At 39.7% G+C, this 26,018-nt stretch overlaps 2 protein-coding genes across 3 annotated transcripts in view; both read right to left on the minus strand.

Annotated features, from left to right (window-relative positions):
- Nucleotides 1-5,963, minus strand: part of qsox1 (quiescin Q6 sulfhydryl oxidase 1) — a 30,016-nt gene extending 24,053 nt beyond the window's left edge. The window contains exons 1-5 of the mRNA XM_008407912.2: nucleotides 5,439-5,963; nucleotides 2,777-2,877; nucleotides 1,590-1,638; nucleotides 1,225-1,327; nucleotides 195-285 (exon numbers count right to left, since the gene is read on the minus strand). Coding sequence (XP_008406134.1) covers nucleotides 195-285; nucleotides 1,225-1,327; nucleotides 1,590-1,638; nucleotides 2,777-2,877; nucleotides 5,439-5,739 — 645 coding nt within the window. The 5' untranslated portion in view covers nucleotides 5,740-5,963. The remainder of the gene's footprint in view (nucleotides 1-194; nucleotides 286-1,224; nucleotides 1,328-1,589; nucleotides 1,639-2,776; nucleotides 2,878-5,438) is intronic.
- A 1,825-nt stretch (nucleotides 5,964-7,788) lies between these two features.
- cep350 (centrosomal protein 350) overlaps nucleotides 7,789-26,018 on the minus strand; it is a 34,333-nt gene continuing 16,103 nt past the window's right edge. Inside the window, exons 16-38 of one of the 2 annotated variants that reach the window (XM_081606407.1) lie at nucleotides 24,641-24,771; nucleotides 24,372-24,535; nucleotides 23,763-23,873; nucleotides 23,494-23,634; nucleotides 23,189-23,325; nucleotides 22,237-22,344; nucleotides 21,952-22,157; nucleotides 21,568-21,782; nucleotides 21,182-21,460; nucleotides 20,934-21,083; nucleotides 20,674-20,816; nucleotides 19,369-19,491; nucleotides 17,517-17,773; nucleotides 17,026-17,225; nucleotides 16,712-16,856; nucleotides 16,002-16,162; nucleotides 15,744-15,877; nucleotides 15,359-15,420; nucleotides 13,449-15,253; nucleotides 12,503-13,024; nucleotides 11,792-11,938; nucleotides 11,283-11,405; nucleotides 7,789-10,605 (exon numbers count right to left, since the gene is read on the minus strand). In XM_081606407.1, coding sequence (XP_081462533.1) covers nucleotides 10,438-10,605; nucleotides 11,283-11,405; nucleotides 11,792-11,938; nucleotides 12,503-13,024; nucleotides 13,449-15,253; nucleotides 15,359-15,420; nucleotides 15,744-15,877; nucleotides 16,002-16,162; nucleotides 16,712-16,856; nucleotides 17,026-17,225; nucleotides 17,517-17,773; nucleotides 19,369-19,491; nucleotides 20,674-20,816; nucleotides 20,934-21,083; nucleotides 21,182-21,460; nucleotides 21,568-21,782; nucleotides 21,952-22,157; nucleotides 22,237-22,344; nucleotides 23,189-23,325; nucleotides 23,494-23,634; nucleotides 23,763-23,873; nucleotides 24,372-24,535; nucleotides 24,641-24,771 — 5,632 coding nt within the window. In that variant the 3' untranslated portion in view covers nucleotides 7,789-10,437. The remainder of the gene's footprint in view (nucleotides 10,606-11,282; nucleotides 11,406-11,791; nucleotides 11,939-12,502; nucleotides 13,025-13,448; nucleotides 15,254-15,358; nucleotides 15,421-15,743; nucleotides 15,878-16,001; nucleotides 16,163-16,711; nucleotides 16,857-17,025; nucleotides 17,226-17,516; nucleotides 17,774-19,368; nucleotides 19,492-20,673; nucleotides 20,817-20,933; nucleotides 21,084-21,181; nucleotides 21,461-21,567; nucleotides 21,783-21,951; nucleotides 22,158-22,236; nucleotides 22,345-23,188; nucleotides 23,326-23,493; nucleotides 23,635-23,762; nucleotides 23,874-24,371; nucleotides 24,536-24,640; nucleotides 24,772-26,018) is intronic. The other variant, XM_081606408.1, reaches the window with a different exon arrangement.

Here is a 26,018-nt window from a genome sequence, read left to right on the forward strand (position 1 = left end):
TGGTGGGCAAAGAGAACATTTTAATTTGACAAGTTCAAATGCGCCTTAAAGATTCAAAATTACCATAACATTTATGCCAATATATGATTCATTGAAGAACAAGTGGGTTAATGATTCATTTCTCTGCATAACACATGTTCATGAGCTCAAAAATAAATAAGATGGCACAGACAGACATCATCACGACTTGTTACCTCTCTGCCGATGTAGGATTTGTCATTTTCAAAGATTAAGGCCAGGTTTTGGACCGTGTTGGTTTCAAAGAAGTTGTTGATCTCTGCTTCGCTGAGAAAAACAGAGAAAACAAAAGAGATCTGGTCATCAGTAAAACACACCGATAACATCACGGCTAAATCCCTGAAGGATTTCTGATCTGTATGATATTCAGTCACACATCTCGTAAAAACCCTTTTCTTACTGCCATATCCTCACACAACAGTCACTGAGAAAGGAAACAATAGCTGTGGACATGTCCTGTGGCCTGCTATGAACAAATGTCCCTTTGAGGAAAACATCAGACACTAAGCCTCCCACAAGAGAAAGTCACAGCTCAAATCCAGAGAGAGAATACAAAAATAGAGCCATGATGTTTCTCTTTAACGGTCAGAACAGAAATAAACTCCACTTCCTGCTTGGCTTTCCTGCTGAATCATCGCAATGAGCCGCACACCGGCTGCAGGGCTTATGTCTGTATTTGTGCAGAAGAGTGTCCATGCAGTGCAGGGGGCCTTTGTAGTAGAAAGAAATAAACAAACAAAAACTCAGCTGAGAGGAAACTTGTTGGCCATCCTGGCCGACTCCTAGCTTATTCCAACTCTCATGGCTGTAAAATTTGTTTCTCAAGATAAACGACCAAATTATGTGTCATGGCTTCTCTATGGTTTTAGCAAACTAAATCTGGCAGTAATAAATAGAAAATATAAACGGGGAAGCATGGTTTCTGTAGCTTAATAATAATAATAATAATAATAATAATAATAATAATAATAATAATAATAATAATAATAATAATAATAAAGCCCAAAAAATATTTAAAAAAACAACAAAGTTGAAAATGATAAAACAGAGAAATTATACAACCAAGTCTGACATATTTGTTCCTCTCTTTTGTTATTATTATCACGCAGTTGATTCAAAAAGAAACCACAAAGTTAACAGAAGCTGGAGATGCTTGAAATTGTTTAGCATGTTTTGATACCATTGTTAAGGTACACTAGTGTTTACCTGGTGGGCTCCAGCGGAGGGCAGGCGGGGGGCCAGGGGTCACCAGGAGACTCCAGACTATCTATGATCATGTGGCGAAGTTCTCGAACATCACGGGAAAAACCTGAAATCGACAAGCCGTGAAGGTTTTCTGCATGCGCTCCAGCTGGATTATAATTCACAGAGACACAGAGGAGACTAACAAACGACTCTCCTGTTAGGCGATTACATCATGAATACTGCACATGATGTATAAACATGCAAATATGTTGTATCTAAATACGGTGCTTGTAGAGTATTTAGTCCTGCATCCAGATGGATGATTCAATGTTAAAAGTAGATTCAAACAAATGCTCCTTTATTTGTTTCAGTGTGAGTAGAAGTACCTCTGTAGGGCGTCCCTAATGAATTTGCGGATGAGTTGGCATGGAAGAACTGCAAAGTTGAGAAAAAAAAAAAGTTAGAGCAGTTAGAGCAGACGACCCTCGCGTGTGACCACAAGAGTTCCCAGCTGAAGTTTTACAAAAAAGGAGGGGCTTCTCCCGCTGCCCGCCTTGACCCCCAAATCCCTCCTGCTTAAAATGAGTCGCAGATGTTAAAGCTGCACCGTGAGCTCAAACAGAAGGACCTCTTTGTTTCATTGGTTTTCACTGGACAACGAAGAGCAGAGGCTTTAAAACACACAGCTGCAGACAAACTCAAGACGCCGCGAACACAGACGCTTGAGGTGGGATTGTTTCTGTTTCAAATCACCACTGATCTGTAAAACCCTGCATAAACAATCTGATCCTAATCACCACAAAACCATCTCTCATTTCTCGAGTACGAATGTAAAGATACTCAACAGAGCATTGTCTGTCCAAGAGATATGATAATAAATATCCCACAAAAAATCCTAAAAATACAGAAAAATAAAACTACACACTTTCTGTATTCTGACATAAAAATATTGAATAAAATTATGTGGATTGCAGATTATTTGCTGAAAATATCTGGAAAATTCAAGACATGAATGTTTCAAAAGGGGAGCTCACAAGAAAGTTAAAACTAAATGTGGAAATTAATGATTTTATGACTGCTTTGGAAAACAAAAAAAGAAGGCACTGAGGCGTTTTAAATACTTTGGTAGCAAAATAATGCATCTTAATATATCACAGCAAGACACACAAATGTAGAAAATGCCAGGAAGCTGGTTTTTTGATTAACTACTTCTCTTGTAGATATGCTTTGTTATTTTATTTTATTTTTTCCTTAAATTTTGAACGTAGCTTTCTGCAGCTGTTTTTTGTGGGGGTTTTTTTTTTTTTTTGAGCTCTGACAAATTTTACATCTGGTTGGATGACATTTTTCATTTTCTCTAATCCTTCATGCATCTGACGTTCTGCCCTTAACGCCTTTAGATACAACAGTTGTATGGTGTTTGTGATTCTTAGATGAATGTATAAATAAAACCAACATTTATTGACTTCTCGAGTGGGCAGTGTATACCTCTACAACCCAGACATAACTGTAGTTTTACTAAAAACAACAAATAAACCAAATAAAGAAACACTTTGTGTGGCTGTTTAAATACCTTTACGGTGGGATATCCTCTGATTTTGTACTCTGTGCAAATTTTTACATTTTCGTCAGCAGCACAGTCTATAGCAGCCATGTTCACTGCTGGTTTCCACTCTGAACAAGAGACAGAAAATGAGAGAGGAACAGCAAACATTTAGTGCGGAGTCACTGTGTTGACTCTGTACGTTTACACAGGAGCTGATAGGTCATGCTGAGAAATGATCCAATCGCAGACTGCAAATGACCTTTCCACACTTTATACATTTTTTTAAAAAAGTACTGAATGCATAAAAAAACACAACATACGCTATAAAACTTCTGACAAAATTTCAGAAATAAAATAACTCAGAATCGTCAGAAATCCTGGCTTAGCCAGCACGAAGTCAAGGCTTTTGTTGCTGCTGCACCTCAAAGTTAAATGGAAAATTTCATCACATTTTACAACCACGAAACATAAGCAGATCACAATTAGGTTTTCTACTCTTTTTCAGGGCAAATTAGCCTGAACATTAGCTTATTATTATTTTTTTCTACTTTGAACATTGACATAAATCCATCCATCCATCCATTTTCTTACACCCTTGTCCCTTAATGGGGTCAGGAGGGTTGCTGGTGCCTATCTCCAGCTAACGTTCCAGGCGAGAGGCAGGGTCACCCTGGGCAGGTTGCCAGTCTGTCGCAGGGCAACACAAACACACACAACCATGCATGCACACACACACTCGCACCTAGGGAGAATTTAGACAGACCAATTAACCTGACAGTAATGTTTTTTTTGTACTGTGGGAAGAAACCGGAGTACCTGGAGAAAACCCACGCATGCACAGGGAGAACATGCAAACTCCATGCAGAAAGACCCGGGCCGGGAATCGAACCCAGGACCTTCTTGCTGCAAGGCAACAGTTCTCATTGACATAAATGTAACCAAAAAATAAAACAATGTAATAATATTTAGATATTTAATAATACCTACATGTCAATAAACTATTCTCAAGTTTTTTTATTCATTCCTGCAAACCAAGCTGTCAGTGGCAACACACCAACTCAAGCCTCATCAGATTCTTTACCCCTTACTGTTTTCTATTATTATTTGCTCTCACTCTTCTGTAAATGAGCTACAGAAACAGCCTTGACAGGATGTTATTTAGAGTCACAATAGAGCCTAGAATAAAAACTATTTAATTAGATCACATGCTCTATTTAACAGACAGACAACAACAGCTTGCTGCCCCAGCAGATGCAATGCTGGTAGAAGAAAATCCAGTCCAAAGAAAGACTGAAATAATGAATTATGCATTTTTAGCTCTAAATTTTTCACAGAAACTTTCCAATGGCTTGTCTGACTAGAAAATACACTGGAAAGAAGCTTTTCGATAAGAATTCTGACGCAGAAGAGAAGGTTGCTATCTGAATGGCAAAGTTTGGGAGCTGAAAGAAACATTGTCAACTTTCTGTTTCAAGGTCTTGGGAGTCGTTGCTTAGGTACAATATGACCAACAGCAAATTGGTACATGAAATAAGAAAACTTTGCTGCTGCTACTTAGGCAAAGATAAACTACATTCTCCCTGGACTTGCTGACAAAAGTTGCACACATATCTTCACATACGACAGAGACATAACAAATACATACATATATATATATATATATATATATATATATATATATATATATATATATATGCGCTCAGGATCTCATTGAATTTTGGGCTGCCTATGCTTTTAGTTTACAGCTTTTATAGTACCCACGTCAGATCTAAGGGCCATGGCCGAATGAACCATAAACAAAATGTGATTTACTTTTTGTTAACCTCATCGTTCAACAGCCAACATAACACCATCTTTATATCACCTGTGCTGAATCACTTTTTTTTTTAAATCTAAGAATCAAAGCAAGATTGTTGAACTGTTTCTTGTATTTATTTTTTCAGTAGTGTTTTTCTTTTTTGACTTGTGCATGGAGAAGTTAAGAAATGACTGCAAAATAAGTCAACACTTAATCTCAAACCAGGGCCCACATTTTTTTTTTTCATTTTACATGGGATTCTATGGTGAAGGTGTGAGCAGTTAATAGCTTACTCCTGGTACATAGACCTAACTTTCTTTGTGCTTCCATTTTGTATGAACCAAGCAGAAGCTAGTGAGTAATCAAAGTTGTGCCAGGAGCAAAATGGACATTTACCATCTTAAAAAATAAAAATAAATAAAATAACAAGCCTGCCATCTCTAATTTTGTATTGATTTGTGAGAATGCTATTATATAAACCAGCTGCTATGTCTGCACTGCAGCATTCAAATGTGCAAATTTTTCAACATGCTATGTGGAAGCATTTCTAATTGCCCCCCCTCCCCCCCATCAATAAAGGGCTCACATACAGCCTCATATTCCGCATATACCTTTGGCTGGCTTTGCATCACCCTGTAGGTAACAACAATATTATTTGTATTCCAATAGTATTTTGCGACATCAAAACAGGATTGCATTAATGTTCCTTTATTTAATATCTCATAGTATGTCTAGTTTAATTCTGTGCACTTACTACTAAAAACTATTTGAGAAAAAGTTACATGAAAGCTCATTTGGCAGCGTATTACACCAGGCAGTCAGAATAACATTACTGTGTAAACAAGAATATTCTGTGCATCCGGGTGAAACAAGCAGCAGGTCCATACCAACCTTTGATGTCTCTGGCCAGCTTTTTATAAATGGGAGAAAACGAGATGCAGTGTCCGCACCACGACGCGTAAAACTCCACGACCATAGCAGCGGAGGAGTTAACCAGAACCGAGCCCACATTCTGCTCTGACAGCAGCACGATCTGGTCCGAAGCCGTGTACAGTCCGGCCTCGGCGGCAGGAGGAAAGGCGAGACACAAGCAGATGAAAAAGGCTGCAGTCGCTGTCATGCTGACAGAAATCTCGTGTTCTTCACTAAACCGAGACGTGGCACGGCCGCAGCGCCGCGCCATCTTCCCCATCCGAGCAACAGCTGCACCGCTAGCCGCGACTCTCGAGCTGCGACACGCTCTGAACCGCTGTCACAAACTTCTCTCAACTTGTTCTGCCCACTATTTGTTTTAGGTCAGCACCCTGAGTGGGCCCTCCCACTGCCGAGCGAAGTGCCAAAACCCACAGAGCAGCAAAGACAAGCTCTCCCCTTCCACCGGTCTCTGACAAAACAGAGATAAACTAGGAGATGAAGGCGCTGTGAAACCGACGTAGAGAGAAACACGGTGCCTCGCGCACACAGGAAGCAAGACTGATGTCGCAGTAGATTTTTTAAAATGATTAGAAATAACATGTTTTACCCCAAGGAAGAGGGAACATGTGTTTTAGATGCTCAGTGACTATTAGTGGGAAACCGATAGCATAAAATCCCTGCATTTATTGTTAAAATAAAAGGTTTGGATACTTTTCTTGACACACAGAAATTCAGTTTTTATGCTACCGATTTGCATACTATCTCTAGGTTGCAATTAACTTTATTCAGATTGAATGCAATTTATTGCAAAGTTAACAAAACTCAATAAAACCTAAGCTTTTCTATACCTTTGTGCTGGTGCAGTAGTAATCTGGACAAGACCTTTATTTTTGGGTTGATCTTAACCTCCTTCTGATAATTTAACGCTGTAAATTATCAAAAATACCTGGAAAACATTTGCAATGCATTCAACAAAGCAACAGAAAACCTGTCCAAACAGCTAACATATATTTATTCTTTTTTTAAATCTTGGTCGCTTTCCGCCCTGTGCCATTTGTGCCAAACCCACGATGAAAACATGGAAAACATGCAATGTAAAGATGAGTAATATTGTGAAAAATCGAAAGAGTTTGGCAAAATCTCCGTGGATAAAGACCAAGATCTGCTGTTGGACAGTTGAACAGCTGTGCGACTCTTGGACCCCCTGGTTGATTTGCATGAGTATCATGTCACAGAGATCAATATCACCACAACTACTCAGAGAAAACACTGTCACTCAGTCTACGCAACACAAATGATGCAAAGCATTGCACAAGGAGAAAGTCATACCATCTCAAATAACCAAGTCCCCCTGGGGCTCTCTTTTCAGAAATATAAACATGAAACTACGTACCAGACAAGAAAAGCAACATGCAGTTCAAAATGAGCCAGAACACGTGAAATCTCAAACCCCTGTGGAGGTAAGAGAGGTGTAAGGCGAACCTCAGGAATGTTGATTTACATATTTGGAGAAGTTCAAATTAATGAAGAGGCTCAATTATTACTGGTTCTTTCCAGCGTCTCCTTCTATGCCTGAGAAACTGGAAAGAGATTAGATGATTTCAGTAACTTTTCTCCACAGGTTTTAAAAACCCATACAAAGCTTTCAAAAATCCATGGTTCAGACAGAAAAACTCAGCCCGGGTTTGACCTTTGGATATGTTGATGTTTTCATGCTAGCTTCTGCCTAAGGTTGTGTAAGATGCCAAAATGTAGCTTTTGCTGGTTTTCAATAAAAAAAAAAAGTTTTTCATTATTCTAAAGTCAGTTTCAATCTATTTACAGCTGTGCAGTTTGAACTGCAGATCAGCTGATTCAGTTCAGTCTGCTTAGACATGTACACAACACAGCAGGGTTCATTTTAAAATCTTGTTTTTCTTTATACAAACCCAATTAAATCAAGCTTAGAGTAAAACTCCTACAGCGAATCTCCTTGAAGTATCCACACTTGACCATAAAGACACTTGATGTTTGTCAGTGAATCGTCTCGCACAAAAAAAAAAGGGAAACTCACTTAAAATCTGTTTACAACACTTAACTAAACTAATTGATGCTCCGTTTCCACATAAGACGATCTGTGCCTATAAAACGACTTGGTACAATGCCACACTGACAACATGTAATTCTCAGTTTTTACAGAAACCAGCAGACAAACCACAACATCCGAGCTCAGTTGCGAAAGTAAACATGGAGGGGAAAAGCCCTCCGCTGGCTGTCGGCGCTGGAAGAACTCGAGGTAATTACTTTTGCACATATTGCACCCAGCAGAAAAACATGACGGCACAACTTGTTCACGTAGAAACCAGTGGAAGCTTTATTTACAGTTTCAAATTGTATTTAGTTAACAAATATATACTATGAACATATTTGCAAAGTAAACAGTATTTATTTTACAACAATCGTTTAGGTTACAGTAACAGTGGGTCAAACTTGATCGACAGAGTATTTACACCCATCAGCGTCTCGCCAGGACATTATAAATATTCACAAACATTTCCAAAGGTAGGGCGGGGGGAGGATCTATGCTAAGTTACTGCCATAAATATGTTGAATCCATGTAATTGTTTTTTATTTTTACTGTTACAAAGCCAATTTGTTTTTCTAAGGGTTAAAGCTATGCTACATTGTTATGAAGAAAACTGACCTCAGACCAAAACAGACGCTACGACTTCATCAGCTGCTTTGTTTGTACATCAAAACTACTGAAGATGACCAAATACTGCATAGATACAGATGGGAAATTAACTTAATCCCAAACACAATTAATTAAAAGGGGCAATTCCAGAACATCCTGCAGGTGTCAAAATTAAATAACATATGCCTTTAGAGCAGACATAAAGACTTTTACAGCATGGCGATTCTGGTATCAAATGGTTTTGGTCTTTTTGTACACTAACTATACACCAATTGAACAAAAAAAAAATAATAAAAAAAAAGAAAAGAAAGAAAAACTCAGTTTAAGGTCACTTTCACTCTAAACAGTCAATGAGGATTAGAGAGCTCTGCCACACACAGCCTGTACAGAGTTTTGTTTGATCAAAGCCGGAGAATACAAATAAGCCCTTGGATGTGCTCAGAGGCATCAGCGCAGTGACTCGCGCTGTAGGTTGGAGTCACTCACAAGTGGACTGTCGGCTCGTTTCTTAAGGTACATCAGTTAAGAGCGAGTTGACAAAAAAGACGGAGACTTTTGGACTTCCTTGGATAGCGTTTGGCTCGTGCTGAGGCGCAGGGGAGTGACAGGGATGTGAAAAATGTTCTCGATAAGGCAGAAAGTTGAGGACAGGAAGCTAGGAAGAGCAGCCGTTTGTTTGGAGGTTTCTTTTGCAAAAATGGCGGAATACAGACGAGAAACGACACATTCAAAGAAAACAGGTCCAGAGGATGTTGAGAGATCAACACACAGAGTACTAAACGCAAAGAGGCACTTGAATGGAAAATGGAGAATTTTCTCTGAGTGAACAAACAGGGTGCTTCATAAGGCTTGTCTGGAGACGCAGTAATTTTGCAGGAAAACACATGATGCTACAAAATCGCACGTCATTTGGGGCGGGAGAGGTTTCTCTGCGTTTGGAGAAAACTAATCGGCTGAAGGAAGGAGAAAGTTTCACATATCCAGCAATTTCAGTACTCCTCCATAATTGATCAATTGTCAAGTCAAGCCTGCTGCCAGTCGTCTGTGTCCCACTTGCATATTTTACAATTTTATTAGCTTGCACAAAAACCTACTATAGTAAAGCAAAAAAGACTCCATGGAGAGGCATTTTCATTCAAGGTCGAAATCCACACCAAATATTTACATCCAGTATGAAGGTGGGGCACAGTGATTGCACTAAGTAACTGGACAGCAGTCGGTCAGACAGCCTTAGTTAATTAGTAACATTACAGCTTCAAGGATTAAAACAGTTTCTCTCCGTTCTTCTGGTTCCTCTTACATAATGTATTGCTATATTCACATTCACATTTTTCAATTGTGCTTCAACAACAACTTTAGATTCTCTTTATACAATGTTAAAATATGTCCTCTCTGCATGTCGACAACCATTTACATTTCAGATTTTGTCTTCTCCACCAGTCAAACATTTCCTTAAAATAAATAATTAAGAAGGCAAAAAAACAACTTAATAGATCAGATTTTTTTTTTTTAATGTGCCAATATAATGCAGTCTGATCGGAGACATGTAAGGGTTTTCACGTCCATGGTGTGTTGCACTGTTTTTTTAGTTTTTTTATTACCGTAACTCTAAAACCATTCCAACCATTTTCTGCTGACTTCAGTGCAACTGAGCATGTGCTGGTTTTGCCCAAGTCCAGGCATGAAGTAATTATCGTCTGCAGTGGGAACAGTGCAGGTCAAAACTTCCCACAATATTCAGACAAATACCTTCATATGGACATGAAAAACCAAAGCCTACCATCAAATAACAGATTGCGCTGTGCAATTTCATTAATTCAATTATTAATCTATTGCTTTTTTTTTTTTTTCAAAACATTCCACATAAGTTCAATTAATACATAGTTCTTCTGCATGGAGAGTACATTTAGATCCACGGTGGAACAACCAGTTTAGCAGCACTCATGGACTTTCTCATGGCACAGTCCACCCCAATTAGTCTCAACTGGGAGGAATGAAAATGACCAGTCAATGAGGTGAGAACTGAGACTGGGTGGCTCTGTGGTTTGGGAAGGCAGGGGTTGCTGAAGAGGCATTCTGTGTGTGAAACAAATTAAACCAAAAACTACAGTGGAGGAAAATTCAGCAAGTAAAAGCTACAGCCGCAGTCTGCTCAGCTGTTAAGAAAACAGTGGAACTGAAGGCATCAAGAGAGTTCCTACTGGAAGATGACCAGATGAAGTTTTAGAGTTAGGTTTGAATTTCACAGTGGCGAGGAGACACCAGGACTGAGCAAGAAGTCGTGTTTTGAAATCCAGGCGGTCAGGAGAGAGCTCCTCTTTTGGCTCTCTTGTCAGAAATTAGTGTGAAAGTGTTTACAGTGTCCTTCAGCAAAGCCTCAAAGATGCTGTCTGCCAGCTGAATCTTGACAAACAGTTCGTCCTCGTCGTAGTTAACCCACTGGGCCTCTTCCTCGTGGAGCTCCTGGACCTGACAGACAAAAACAGGCTCAACTTGAAAGACTGAGAGAGAAAACCGGATCATAATCTTCCTGTTTTGGTGTAAAATTTCCATATTGCATCCTGTTGTAGTAACTTAATCATCGTGTCTGGTTTCATAATAAACCACAACGACAAGGTGCAAGTTAACAGTAATTTTTAATCTTTAATTCAATTGCTGAGCTTACAAAATGCTGTCAAATAAAAAAAATTGCCACTTTTCCCCTTTAGAGCCGAGTATGAACATATTTAAAACAAAAGCTTTGGCCTGTCTTGTGAACAAGCTGTAAAATGCAAATAAAGCTGCTGATGGAAGCATAACTATTTCACTAATTTGCATAACAGCAGCACAACTATTTCAAACAACAAAGAAGTAGTTTGTGACCAAATTATGTTCCACAATTTAATTTAATCAATAAGGATTAAAGACTCTACTTTTAAATTTAGAAATCAAAATTAAATTTGTACAAAATAGCAAAAAATTAATAAAATGTGTAATCCTTTTTAGAGACACTTTTAAGAAGTTAAATTAACAACACATGAGAGACAAACTGGTTTCAACCCAGAGCAGAATATAAAAAGGCATTTTTTTAAATCAGGTGTAATATTTTATGTTTCAAACACCCACAATTTCAAACAACACAGAAATATAAAATATTTAGGTCCTACCAGTATGTGATCCACTCTGTCCCGCTTCTTCCTGCCAAATTTGAGCATCTTCTGCCAGTCGGTCTTTTGATTCTCATCTTGTGTCAGACCGTACAGTTTCAACACTTCTTCCGTGACAAATTCCTGTGCAGCATAAAAAAAATCATCTTAGGTTATCTCATGTTTTAAAGTCTTAAAATGCAAAATAACCAAAAATATATCAAAATCAAAATAAGTGCCACTCAAAATATATGAAAACCGAGACTGGGTGGTGCTGTGGTTTGGTGCTGTGCAAAGGGCTGCATAAACAATACAGTAGTATAGCTCACCTCTGACAGAGCACTCATTAATAAAAAAGGAAAAAAAAAACAAAAAAAAACATTTGCAACAGATCAGAATAGATCAGAGTTAATGCATGATAAAGTGTGTTATTACGTGTAAACACTAATATGCTTTCTAAAGTGGTCTAATTAAACAATCCTGTATGGAAAAGTCACACCGGATATTTGGTATCTGCTGCAGAACTTTACCTGAATTTTGCTGATGTCTCCAGACGTCTTGACTCTGTGAATGGAGGAGGACTTGACTTGCCGTGGTTTGACCCACTGAGGCTGATCAGTGTTCGGGTCTTCAGCAAAAATCTCCTTCAGTATCTCCCATGTCAGGTCATACACAGCCTAAGGAAAAGAAATGACCAGATCAAGACGCTTAAATGTGTCAATTAAACCTCCAGTGAACCTTTGACTGACTATTTTTGGTGACAAGTCTTTGAAGTTGGAAAGTCTCTTTAACATGACTAACATTTAGCTCTGTTCACAGATTATTGAGCAAATCCAAGTCTGGCTGAGCCAATCCAAAACGCTATTCTTTCCGGTCAAAAGACACATTAGTAAATTGGTAAAAATCGCTATGAACAGGAATAATTCTGAGCTGTACTAAGCGGGAGACTTTTTAAAATAAACTCAGTGTTAGGCTGGCACTCGGTATTAGCATCTTAAGCGACTTGGTTTGGTATTGGAGCCAAGAAATAAATAGTGCTCATAAAATCCCTGGGTAAGTCAGTGCTCTCAATGTTTCTAGTTAAAAACTGCCAAGATATTTTGGACTTATGACAAAAACTCTTAATCCTTTTAGTTACTTAAAAAAACAAAAACTCAAACACTCAGACCTTTGGTATGAGGCTGGTTTTGTCAATTTTATCTCCTTGTCCCCTAAGAGGGTTTGTCCCCCCTTAGTTTTACCTTTTTGTAGCTGCTGATGGAGAGGGCTTCCTGGTCCTGGCTGCTGGACTCTTTACCTAAATACTCCGGGGAAGGCGTCGGCTTTGGAAGATGTTCAAGGATAAGAGACCCCTCCCTTCCCAGGTCAAAGGTCTCCCAGATCTCCTGTGTGGCAGAATGGACCATTTTCTCCACCTCTGTGGCCGAGTGGGGCACAACCATGGCGGGCTGCTCGGGTAGTTTGGGAGGTAAGGGGAGGGGTAGCTCAGGTCTCGGTGGGGTCTTCACCTGTGATTCCCCACCTAACGATGAAACCATCTCCCCCATGTGCGGCCCTGATGATGAGGCTGACCTCCCAAGTTCACCTCCCAGCTCTTCTTTCTGTTTGAGTCTCTGCTGGTGTCTCCGTGAGCTGAGCCCAAAGTCCTCATCAAACCAGTCCTGATCATCACCGAGATCCTCCAGCAGCTCACGACTCAGCTCCAGCTCAGCCAGACGCTTAGCAAGCTTCTCTTGACCACTGGGGCCAAACACTGGACTCTCCTGGGGGGAAAGAAAATACTTTTTTTCAGTCTCAAATTAGAGAGCACAAAGGATTTTTGCAAGTACAAGTAAGAGGTCAGCACTGGTCTAATCATATTATTGTAAAAGTAGTGTAAAAGTATTTGATACTTTTACACTTTAATCATTATCGTGCTTTCTGCTGGGAAAGATAAAACAACTTTCAGTTTTGCCAGCGCATCAATAGTCCGTCAACACAAGGCTGGACTTTGACTGTACACATTAAAAAACCTCCAGTTCAAATAAACAACTTCTGTTTGCCAGAACTAGAAGTCATATCCCAGCTGGTGTTTTCTCACTGATTAGCCGGAGGTCATTTTCCAGAACTTGCATCATCACACGTTATTTGAGATTTACTTCAGGTGTTTTAAAATTTCTCTTAAACAAGAATCAGAAACACACTCACTGATCTGTTGCACAGTTCAGGAGAAGACAGCTCCTCCTTCTCAGCCGGCAGAAAGAAGGGCAGGTTATCTTTTTGCTCCACTGAAGAGATCCACTTTTCGTCGTTATTTTCAACAAACGAACATCCATCGGACTGGTTGGCATTTCTGATCTTGTCTTCCTTCGCCCTTTTTATGTCAACGCATTGCTTAAAGGAATCTTTGATAAAGTTGTTGATGAGCTCCTCTGCGAATGTCTCCACCAGATCCCTGCTCTTCTGTTCTCTCTTATCAGTCTTGATTTCATCCATAGGAATCAAATCCTCCTTGATATCAACATCGTTTCTCTCAATAATTGCGGTCGTCTTCTCATTCTTCTCCTCCATTCTGTCTTCGTCCGGGATGAGGAATGTGCGAGATTCGTCAGTAAAGTCCAAAATGATGTTGCCGTTACAAATCTGATGCTCAGGTTCTTTCTGGTGCTGTGAATTGAGGTGGGCTTTGTTCTTGAGTGGAATCTGATCGTTCTCATCCAAAACCATTTCGTCTTTGGATTTAGTTTCCTTGTCAGACGTTTGTTCATTTTGCATTTCTGGATCTTCCCATTTTGGAGAACCGTCTTTAACCTTTTTGTGTTTTTTCTCGCCTTTGTCAGATAAGTCGTCGAAGAACGAGTCCTCATCTTCTGTGGTGTCTGCATAGAGCTCAAACTTGTCTGGGAGGTGGGAGACTTTGTCTGGAGGAGCAAAGATGCCGTGCGATTCCTCACACTCAAAGTAAACAACTCCATCATAAGTGCCATTGTTGCTCCCCTCAGACTTGTCCAACTCCACGCCAGCCCAGAAGCCATTGGCAAAGCTGGTCTGCCCTTTAAATCTCAGTGTGCCCGGCTGAACACCTCCGACAAGAACCCGGTCTCCAAGGTGGAAACCTGGCATTTCATCTTCGATGGGTGGAGGAGACGCAGGTGCTTGGCTGGAAAACTCTGTCTTATTGTCTAATTTTATATCTTCTTCCTTTGGCCGGAGTTCCAGTAACTTTTCTGAATGGTGGCTTTGTTCACCGACGCCAGAATGCTGACTCATCTCCTCAGGTATTTCTTCTTCTTCTTCACCATCTTGATGGTCAAATGGAGTGGTTGCCCTGGGTGACTTCTCAGTTGAATGCTTACTTTCTGTGTAGGGAATGGAGTTTTGAGACTCATGTTTAGAAATATGCTCGTCCCTAGGGGAAGAATTAGCTGATTCAAAGTCCTCCTGATAACCGTCGGTTCCAGCAGAAGCCTCAACATCCTTTATGAGTGGATCTTTATTGAGCGAGAAGCCCTCTGAGTGTGGGGAGAGAGGGTGCTCAGCGGGTGAAGGGCTGCGGCTTGAATGTGGTGAAGCTTCCAGGTTGACAACAGCTGAAAAAGGAGCTCCGGGTGTAATATTATTTGACATCACAGCTTCCTCCGCCTCGGGTATTTTGTTGCGTTTCTTCGGCTCGTCCTGATCTAAACTGCCAGGCAGAGACTGCTCGTGTTCCTCCTTAGCGAAAGGCAGAACGCCTTCAGATGCAGTTAGCTTCTCCTGAGAGTCAAGCTTGAGAAGGTGGCGAGACTGTTCGTCCTCAGACCTGGAGTTCACTTCCACATCCAACTCTTCCTCAATGTCAGATCTGTGATCAGACAAAGCCTTCTCCTCCTCAGACTCTGGCTTGAAAAAAGATCTTGAGAGAGGCTCTGATAGATGATTGCTTTCTGGTCTGCTGTACACGACGACACTGGGAGAATCTTTGGGCAAATCTCTGGATGCGGTTCTGCTATCGTTCGGCTGAGGAATGGCATCTGCCACAACAGGAGAGAAGTATGAATTGTAGGATATTTTTAAAATTATGCTACATTTTAAATAGATTTCATATGGAAGCTACTCATCGATAATTAACTACTCACTGTGATCTAATGATGCATCAATAAGAGTCCGGTCAGAGGTGGCGCTTTTGATCGCGTCAGACCTGAAAAAGAGTTTGCATTAAAATGATTCCCACGTTTTTTAAAATATGATGTACATAGGGTTCCTTTCAAAGGCATTTAAGTTACATTCTAATGTGAAGTAGGAAATTATACATGGTTCCTTACAAATACAAAGCTTAAAATTATTATGTAAATTTGCTTTCAGTTTGCTTTCACTCAGAAATTCCTGAATAAAACTTCAGTGCATCTAGTTGTGGTCAGAATTCACCTGATTACATGAAAAACAGCATCAAAACCAAGTAGAAATATTTATGCAGGGTTCTGTATGTTGTTAGATTTTATCTGAAACAGTTCGTTCCTGTACCTGTGTGAAGAGGGTTTAACAGATGACTGCTCCAAAATGCAGCTGGAATCATTTATGTGTGATGTCGTCTCAGGAGTCGAGTCTGGCTCTTTGTTCAGTTCCGCCTTCGTTTTCTCAATAAAGTTGTTGTAGTTCTTAAAAAAAAAAAGAAAGGACATAGTGCAAATAAATTAGGTGTAATTATTAAGATTTTGCCAAAACAATTAAAAGTGTTAGACATTAATTCAAATGCATGTATGACTATCCAAACATATTTACCTCCAGTTTCTTCAACAGAGTTGCCTCCTGTGCCTTCAGGCGCTCCTTGTGCCGCTTCTTCTGCTCTTTTTTCAGCTGGTGGGCCATGATCTTACGTTTCTTCAGCTCTTCCCTCAGTGCCTTGATACGACTCTCGATGTCACTCTGGTCTGAAATGTTTTCTACAAGAAAATTCAGATGTTAGGAAAAAAAAGAAAAAAAAGAAAGAAAAAAAAAATCACAGCTAGGAGGTGAACCCAGTATTAGTCCAATGTTTTGTAGAGGATAATCCCCATTTTGCCCAGAGAAACTAGAACAGATTTTTGGTGGTATTACTGTACATTTTCTTTACTAAGAGAGAGAGTAAAGTTCATTTTCATAAACACAATGAACAGAGAGAATTATGCAGCTTAAAGGTTTATGCTTGTGGCCTGACGGTGAATTAAATGAATAAAACATTTAACTGCAAAACTGAGCCAGCAAAACTTCAGTTGTACATTAAGCAAAATGCAGTTTTTGCCTCTCCTATCCCAGAGCGAAGCAGTTAGGCATCAGTAAAGTGCTCGCATAATGTACTTCTGGCAGCATCACGTCACATTCAACCACATGGTTCCAGCAATAGGCTGCATTATGTCCACTCTGTTGCTTAATCTCTCCCATATTCATCTAAAAACAAGTTTAAAAAAAACACCAAGCCTCTAAAATGTGTGTATTTCTGAAGAGTAACTTACCAGACGGCATAGCTGTGGCGGCTCCGAGGACCTCAGGGAAAACCTTGCTGTGTGTCCGGGAGGTGGAGCGGTGTTGCATCTTGGTCTTACTGCTGCTGTCTAATGGAGAGGCAGCAGGGCTGCGGCTGCCCTCGACTGAAGAGGACTGCAAAGAACAGACAGGAAGAGAAAGAATGGAAAGAGGGACATTTACTACAGATAAACTGATAAGTGGAATATGTGCATCAATTATGGATGTGTGTGTGTGTATGTGCGAACAAAACATCCTCAACATTTTTAAACTTGGAAGTGTGACCACAAAATATTTCTTTTACTTTTGCAGGAGGTAACTGTGACTCGGTGGAAAAGTCCTGTGTGTAGGTAGCATGGCTGCTCTGAACGGAAGCCAGAGGTGTTTCAACGACTGAAGCCGGCGGTGCTGAGGACGCGCTGAGTGGGTGCTGAGAAGCCGCCGCCTCTGTGTGTATACTGGACTCGGTCGTAATTGAGGAGCAATTGTCCTCGCTTACAAGCTCTGAAAAGTAAACAAATTAAAAATTTAAAAGATAATTATATGAATTCTATAAAAAAATAATAATGGGTTCTAAATTCACACCTGAAACTGTTAAGCAAAAAGCTGCAGAATTTATTGTTTCAGAATCAAAGATAAGCTTGTTTTATGGTAATTAATAGGGGAAATAAACTAACTGATTTAGGGTGGAAAAGTTGTAAAAAATGAATTAAAAAGTTAAATCTGGTTGAATTTAAGTCCTGAACTCCTCCAATAAGAACCAGGAAATAAACTGTTTTGAAAGCACAGTCTCACCCTTTTCACTGTCAGATCTGGCCTCTAAGCTTTGGTGGTGAGAGGCCTGTGACCCAGTTTCACTGATCTCTTTTCCAACGCTCTCAGGTGTTTTATGGTCCTTGTCCAGAGGTCTTCTCTGGTTCCAGGCGGCCAAGGCCTCTTTCTCCATCCTTCGTACCTCCGCCTCCTCCTTGTCCAGTTGTTGTTTCCACTGGAGCAGCTCCTCAGCATGGTGTCGCCTTTGCATCAGCTGCTGCTCGCGCTTGGTCAGAAACCTGCAGAGGAGCATGGTTGAAACACAAAACAAAAAAGAACCGAAGGATGAAGAGGAAGTGGATCAATAGATTTAGAAAGAGGATGGAAATGTAAGGAGAAAAGATCAAAGGAAGATGGGAGTAGAGTGAAAGAAGAAAGTGGAAAATGAAGTAAATAGTAGCAGCATAAAATGAGGGAAAAAGAAGAAACAAGACAAAGAGAATAAATGTTAAACAGGACCTCTAAAGAATCAAAAACACCCAAATCACCAAGACATTCCAGTTTTTACTGCAAACTCACCTCAAGCCTTTGTGCAACACACAGGAAAAAAACACACATTCAATACATGCCTGAAATATTACTATAAATATTAAATAAAAATAATATACCCAGAAAATAAAAATGAAAAGTGATAAAATGTTGCTCCGTTTGAAAGAGGAGTAGAAAAATAAGGGTGTAGATTTAAAATTCATGCATCAGACTCAAAGCTAGGGGTTGGTTGCTGATCTCACACACACATCAGATATATTTAGCAATTACTGAAAGATGAAATGAAAATATATGGAACTCACTGACAGCTTTGTCTTTTTTAAAAAACGCCTACATTGTAGTATTTTATTATCTGTTCCGAAAACGTGTCCTTTTCTTCCAAACCATGTTATACTCTATAAGCTCTACATGCAAAACATTGCAACTGTAGATTAAAAGCAGAAGTCAAGTATAGATGTGTTTGCAGTGTTATCTACCACAGCTGTGGGTGCTATTACAATGCAGTATTATTTAGCCGTGATCTAATTAGGAAGCTTTTCTCTTGACCTAATGCATACTGATGACAACTCGGACACTAAACTCCATTACAGCCAGGCACCATCTGTACTTATTATCCATTCGATGCAACAGTTGGATAGTAAAGGAGCAGGATAAGATTTACAGAGCTCATTACAGAGATGGAGGACACCATCTTGGATCTGTTTTCTTCAAGATCTTTCACTTGTGAGCCAAAGTGTTTCATTGCAAAATGTGCCTGTCATCGATAACTGGGCCGCAGGTTGAACAACCCATTGATGTGCAGCAATCAGAAAGGGCCTCGGATTTTTTTTTCTAAACATAATTCATATAAAAGGGGGGGGGGGGGGAGGGGGAAATACTTAAATTGAAGAAAAGAAATAAAGGTTCCCATTAAAACAAGGAAGACTCCTATTAAATAAACATAACCGTAAACCATCAAAAGCAGCAAGTAATTTGTACTTTCATGAATATCAGACATATAAAATAAAACTTATGGATTCCCTTTTCAGTAAAAGCTGAAATACTCAAAATAAACATAAATAATTTTATATTCAAAGTTGAAACTGTCAGATTAGCTTATTTTATTCTAGCAGCTTTCCATGGGTGGCTTTGTAGCTTTCATTTCAACTCTTCTCCCAAAGACCCTCCTCAGACCCCACAAAAAAGAAAAACACACACTCACACTCACACACATTCAAATCAGGCATTAACCACCAGCCCACCCTCCACAAAGTCCCAGTGGGTCACACAAGCATGTTCCCTGGAGGGGGGAGGGGGGAGTGGAGCCAAGCAGAGCTAGGTAGAGAAAGAGAGCACTGTACAGTACCTGACCAACTGGTTGTAGATAAAGAGCTGGAATTTAGGGTGGAGGTTGGGAAGACAGACACTGAGGGAGGCCCAGTGGTGGGCCGTGAACACAGAGAAGAAGTAGTGGACAGGGGAACAGTGTCTACAACACACAAGCACGCAACAGACAAAGTCAAAAGAGCCACGTAAGGGCATAGAAACACACACATACACGCACGCACGCACACACACAGATTGTTGAACAGACAAAAAGGGAAAGAACATGTAGAGAGAAAGGGAGAGAGTAATATGAGTAAATGTGGATCTATTGCACAGAAAGTGTTGAGGAAATGGTTATGTGTCATTACAGCTAAGTGTAAAGAGATTAATTAATATTCCTTTGGTAAAAAAATTAAATATTCAGCTAGCATCAGCTTCAGACTGGGGAATTGCACTCACTATTGTTTATTATTATTATTATTATTATTATTATTGGGGAAAATGTTATTGTGGTAGGAATTGTGAGTTAGTGTTATAACAATCTGATAAAACTCTTCACTGATGTGTGCAAACACCAAAAATCTACCATTATGGTCGGAATCGTTACTTTTACCATTCTCTTCTCCGCTGCTGACTGCATGACATCATTGATAAATATACATATATTTGAAAATATAATTAAATGCAGGCCTTTTGTTCGAAATGTTAGAAATTGTTTTGCTTTGGCACCAACTGGCAACAAGGTCTTTAGCGTTTATAGCTGAGGTCTAAATGCGAAAACTTTAAAAAATGCAATTTTTCAGACTGCAAGGTCTTAAATAAGACTAAACCCTATGGCAGGGGTATGAAATCTTTAGATGAGTCCCTGATCCAACACGGTTCAATTAAAAACCTTAGCTTCCTCAGAAGCAAGCATTTATTTTCAATAGTGACTTAAACACAAAGTGATTAAGTCATTCACCTTCAATTCGTCCCACCTTGAATTCAGATGTGTTGAAGCAGAGTTATATGTAAGGGTTTGACCCCTGTGTTTATCTGCTTTTACTGAAAATGGATGTTAATATTAATTGCTCATATTAAGATATATTCATAATCTCTCACAAAGTATTTTTTTATATATGAAAAGCTGTAAAAGCTAAAGTTAACTGCAGCAGTGTAAGTGCAAGAATAGAGCAATATCAGCACACTGACAGTAAAGCACAAATGAAATGTTAAACTTGTGTTAAGATGGAAACAAATTGTATGAAAAACAAAAATTATAGGTGGTGAACTAATCCATAATATATAAATGAAATCTCGATGAATGGTACCAATAAATGTATAGAAATGAAAACAAAATCTTTACTTCTCATCCATGTGAGATCGCATTTTCTTAAGCTTCTGCATGATGCTGCTGGTTTCACTTCCAGAAATGGAGAGCGAAGGAGAGGGGGTGCGGTTTTCACCAGGAAGTCTCTCAGACCCTGAAGGCTCTGACACCGGCATCTCCTGCAGATGTTACAAGAGACAGACACACAGTGAGTTCCTTTATTGCTTCATGCTCTACTTCTGTAGAGCAAATAATCCATTCTTCCTTCCCTTTGCAGAGGGTAAGTGAGTACTTACAGGGGGAGCGTCTCCCTCTGCATACTTGAGACGCTCCTTCAGTCTAAGTGTTGAGTTTCTCATCCGTTCTATCTCTTCCTGCTGTTTCAGCAACAACTGTCTTTCTTTTCTAGCTGCTCTGTTGGCTTCCTGGAGTCTCCTGATCTCAGCCTGAGAAAACATCATGGTGTATAATAAGATAAAGCACTGGCCCCTTATAAAAGAAAGACAGGAGTAACAGCCAAAGCATCATTTTTATCCCAGCATACCTGCTCCTGTTGGAGTTTAAGCAGAAGTCCCCTTTGCTTCTTCCTGATTGGTGGCATTTTGTCATCCTCTCCTTTGTCTCTCAGCTTTTTCTTTTGGTGCTCAAGCCAGGCTACTTCTGTCCTCGTCTTTTCCTTAAGGGCTTTCTGCCGTAGATGGAGCAGAGAGCTCTGGTGCTGCAGTCTTACCTCTTCATCCCTCATGTACTGACGCACCATTTCCATTGTGAACTGAGAAAAGCTGTCCTGTCCACCAGAAAAGGCTATGTGTGCATCATGAGACTGCAGGAGGGCCAAGAGTAGGAATAAATGTTATTGTTTGTGATTAAAAATTTGCAGTGATTTTTATTGATAACAGAAGAAGAAGAGTTTATATGGCATCTTTTCACCTTGAAGGAACTGCATGACCCCATCTCTGGGACCAACGTTTCATTGAGGCAGACTGCGCCTTCCTCCTTCTGATGGTGCGACTTCTTCTCCATGGTTCCCCGACGATGAGCTTCGGACGGCAGCAGAGAACGGAAAGAGCGCTCCTCTATCTCGTCCTCCGTCATGGACTCGTCAAACTTTAGAGAGTACTCAGTGGCCGCAGATGTAGTGTCTCCTGACGGACCAGACAAGATTTGTATATTGTACCTTTACTGTTCAATGCCAGGACAATTAATGGGAACAGTGCTTTTCCGTTGGGGATTTTATGCTGGCAGTAGATATCCATTAGCTTCTGATTACTAAGTGGATGCGTGAACCTACAGAGTGTGCCTGCTGTGCAGTACCTTTCTCGTCCCCTGCAGAGGCGATACTTTCGCTGTAGAGTGACTCATTTGCTGCTGTTATAACGTCCTCCTCAATAGAGCTGCTGGCTGCTTCCGCCTTCGTCCTCTCCTCAACTCTCTCATTCTTCTGTTTTCTCTCAGACTGTGTGTTCAGCCTTTCTGTGTGGTCTGATGGAGCACGTGATGGACTTCCATATGGAGACCCGCTGAGGATGGAGAATTAAGCAGGTTCAGTGTCTTTTGTTGCTTTTTGATGGAGAGCTACAGAAGGAAGGTTATTGGTACCTGATGTTTGGTCTTCTGAAAGATGGAGAGTCAGACTGACAGGGGCTGTTTTGTGATGCTGAGGGCTCTCCAGACCTGATCCTGTGGTCTGAAATCTCACTTTTAAATCTAAAATAATACCCAGAAAGGAAAATGTGTTAGACAAAAACCTATTTACTGCATCAAAGTTAAGTTTGAGAGATGTTTGGAACAATTTTGCAAAAAATTTTTTTTTACAACTTTTTGAACAATTCTTAGAATTATTAACTCAATTTAGACTTTGGTTTAGCCAAGACGTAAATATAGATGCTGCAAAACCAGGACTTTAAAGGCGCCGTATTTTGTAGGGATACGCCGATTTATTGCCCAGCTGATTTATCTGTGCCAATCCCTTCATTTTGGGAGATTGGTTATCGGCCGATACTTACACGTGTAGCTGATCTTATCTACCTCAGCAAAGATCTAAAAATAAACCACTGCCTCTTTTGCTCTCCCGTAAGAGAAATTTGACTGATAGACTGGCCCACCAGTTTATGTCTGCAGGTCTACAGTTAACAATAGTCATCCCACAGTTATCAGTTCATCAACTTTCTTGCTATATTTTGTAACATTTCAGAAAAAAAAAAATCTGCAAAATCAACAATATACAGGGGAGGACTGCTCTGTAAGACTGAAGCTCAGAGGCTTGGAAACTACAACTTTGAGCCTTGTTCCCCCGCAGGCATTTTGCACAGCTAAATGGTTGCCATGGGAGATTAAAGGATTTCTCAAATATGCATAAAACGATCAAGGTAACACTCCAGGTATGATTTTAAATGAGGAAATAACATTAGAACAAACCTAAAAAAAAAAAAGTTGATTTTGCATATTATTGCCATTTTAAACAAGCAATACAAATGTGAAAACATGTGAAGATAAATATTTTCAGTTGAGAATGGGTTGTGCATAAACACCAAAGAATGTTGTGGTTTACCTGCTAGAGTCTTCCATGTCTTGTTGCTTTGTGTAGGGACTATTTAGTTCTTCCTGCTGGACCAACATCGCAGAATCAGTGGCAACAGGAGGGATTATCAAATGCCCCGCAATCTGAGATCGTGCCAGGTCTGTCATCTGACGAGCCAGAAACAAAACGATTAAGTAAACATTCAACTGCTTATGTAGTATTCTTCTGTCTCTCTCTGACTTTTTTTTTTGTTCCTCTAACTGAACAATCAACTTTTGATGAAAAACTGGAACATAAGATGTTTTTGGGCAAAGAGGAAGGAAGTTACTGCTAACCTCCTTAATGTGTCGGGCAGCATCTGCTGTGTATCGTGCTGCTTCAGCCTGTTGGCTCATCATCTTAGAAGTCGACTCTTGGAGACCTTCCAAAGTTTGCTTTTGTGATGTTGCCAAGTTTTCCTGCAGCTCTAAATGAGCCTAGACAAAAATCACACATGAACATTGCACACACATCAATATAAACATCTACATTTTGGAATTGAAAACATGAAAAACAAGAGTGAATCTTCAAAGAAAATATGTATAATGGAAAAAGGGAGCATTACTCTGGCAACTCTCTGTCTGTTTTCTTCTAGTTGGAGTTTTGTCTCGAGAGCTTCTCTTTCGGTCTTGATCTTCAGCTCATACAGCTCCTGCTCATGGCGGTGCTGCTTGGCCTAAAGGTTAAAGTTCAAGGAACGGGTCAATAGAGTAGATTTGTACTCTATAAATGGTATGAGACAGGTAAGGTTAATTAGTAAAAAAAAGTTTCCAGTCAAAACGTTAATTTTAGTGCAAGTGCAGTAATATTAAAACAAAATGTCTTCAAGGGACAACAGCTTTTTTTGTAGCTTTTGTGAGACTTTGATTATTTTACTAAACAAAATAACTAAATCAAGAGCCAAAAAATTTATTTGATCAAAAATGTAATATTAATGTGTGCAAAATCAAAATAGCAAAAAATGTTTTGTTGGGATTATTTTTTCAGCTATTATACTTAAATCTACATACTAGAACACTCTGAATACAGCATAGCTGAGTTGAGACAACAAACTGCCACTATTTTTATTGATAAACTATCGCAACGACTATTATCTATACATTAATGATGCAGGTAATTACACAACAGAGATTCCCCTCCTTATCTTCTCCAACTAGCAAATGTTCTTCGTTACCTTGAGCATTTGGGTCAATGATGCGCTCTCCTGTTGTGCCATGGACACACCCATTAGCTTCTCCACGTCTCCCAGCTGCTTGATTGACTCTTCAATGGTCTCCAAGTACTGCAGTTCTGCTGCCATGCGCTGCTGCAAGACAGCAGGTGAATATTGTAGCTCGCCTAGAAGAAGGACAAAGAAACACAAGGTGAGAAACATCTGGTATATTTATCTTTCATTTGGTAGAAAATAAAAATCAATAAAACATTTATGTGCTTTTCATGTACCTGCGGACCATGACTCTGCTCTGCTGGATGTTTTGGGATTATGAGAGCTTCTTCTCACATGCTCACTGAGAGAGTCTGCAGTTAGAGAAGAACTGAGGTCTGGAGAGCAGGACGAGGAAACCAGTTTGGGTCTGTGAAAACGGCAAATCAAAAATCTGTTATTGCTCATCTGAGGAAACTGTATCAGTAACTTACAGGTGTTACAATTCCTCAACACGAGGTGAATCGATTTTACATTTTTAATCCACTAAGATCTTCTAGGAAATAATATCGGAAACAAAAAAAAAAAGTTATATATTTAAAAAATGGTTTCTGTGGTTACACAGCAGATTCAATCAATCTTTTTTAAATTATAGATTTGAATTAAGTTTAAAGGACTGCTGCAAACTTTTTAAATTTGACAGCCAGTCTTTGCAGAAATGATCTGGTTGGCTAAGGCAGCTCTGAGGTGAACAGAATGATAGGAATGCCATAAACACATTCAGGCACACAGCAGGGAAAAAGGAGACAAGAAAATGTAATAATGTTCCAATGAAAGAATATAACTAGAGAAGGATAATTTAATGTTCAAATTGTGATAAATTATAATTAAGTTGAACAGATAATGTTTATTTACGCCCAGAAGAAATTGTTTTTCAATGGCCGAGGCACCAAACCCCCTGGAGCTGGTTTTTACCAGGCTAGTGTTCTTCAAATGTAGATGTAATTTACCATTAGCAAATGAAGCCATTTGTAAAGGCAAATGTTAGATATTATGTCTGTGAACATACAACTTATATGCAAAACCTTTTAATCAGAGGCAAATTTAACAGTCGGTTGTCATAATGTCAGAATCTTGCCAGAATGTAAAGCCTTCACATCACAGGAAACACAGACACACCCCAGAATTCAAAGAATCTGCCACCTGGGTTTCATGGTACCAGTACAGGTTCAAATGTCTCTACTTCATGAAGAGAGATTAAGAGGAAAAAAACTCTTTTCCTTTGGCATACCGCCCAACCTGCAAAACAAAGTGGCCACTGTTTGCTACACTTGTGTTGAACTGCTGCTTGCCCGTGTTGCTTGGCGCTAGCTGCTAAACAAACAGGACGACAGCAGAACACTCACACATCCCTGGTTAAGTGCATTTTAGTAATTACCCATGCCTTTGTGAATTTCACTTTGGTGGCAAATGATCTTTACCAAGAAGAGATTGTGGAACAACTTTAAAATCAATTTAACCAGAGTGCACAGAGAAGCCTATTTTAGCTTAAGAAAGTAGAAAAGGAAGTTAGACTTTTATTTACAACAGATTGATTTGCAACAACAACATAGCAGGTTTCCTGGCTGATCAGCTGTTACATGTTGAAGCAAACAGTCAAATATTTGTTGTACTTTT

This window comes from Poecilia reticulata, chromosome 4 (genome assembly GCF_904066995.2).
Source record: "Poecilia reticulata chromosome 4, P_reticulata-male-v2, whole genome shotgun sequence".
Lineage (NCBI taxonomy): Eukaryota > Metazoa > Chordata > Actinopteri > Cyprinodontiformes > Poeciliidae > Poecilia > Poecilia reticulata.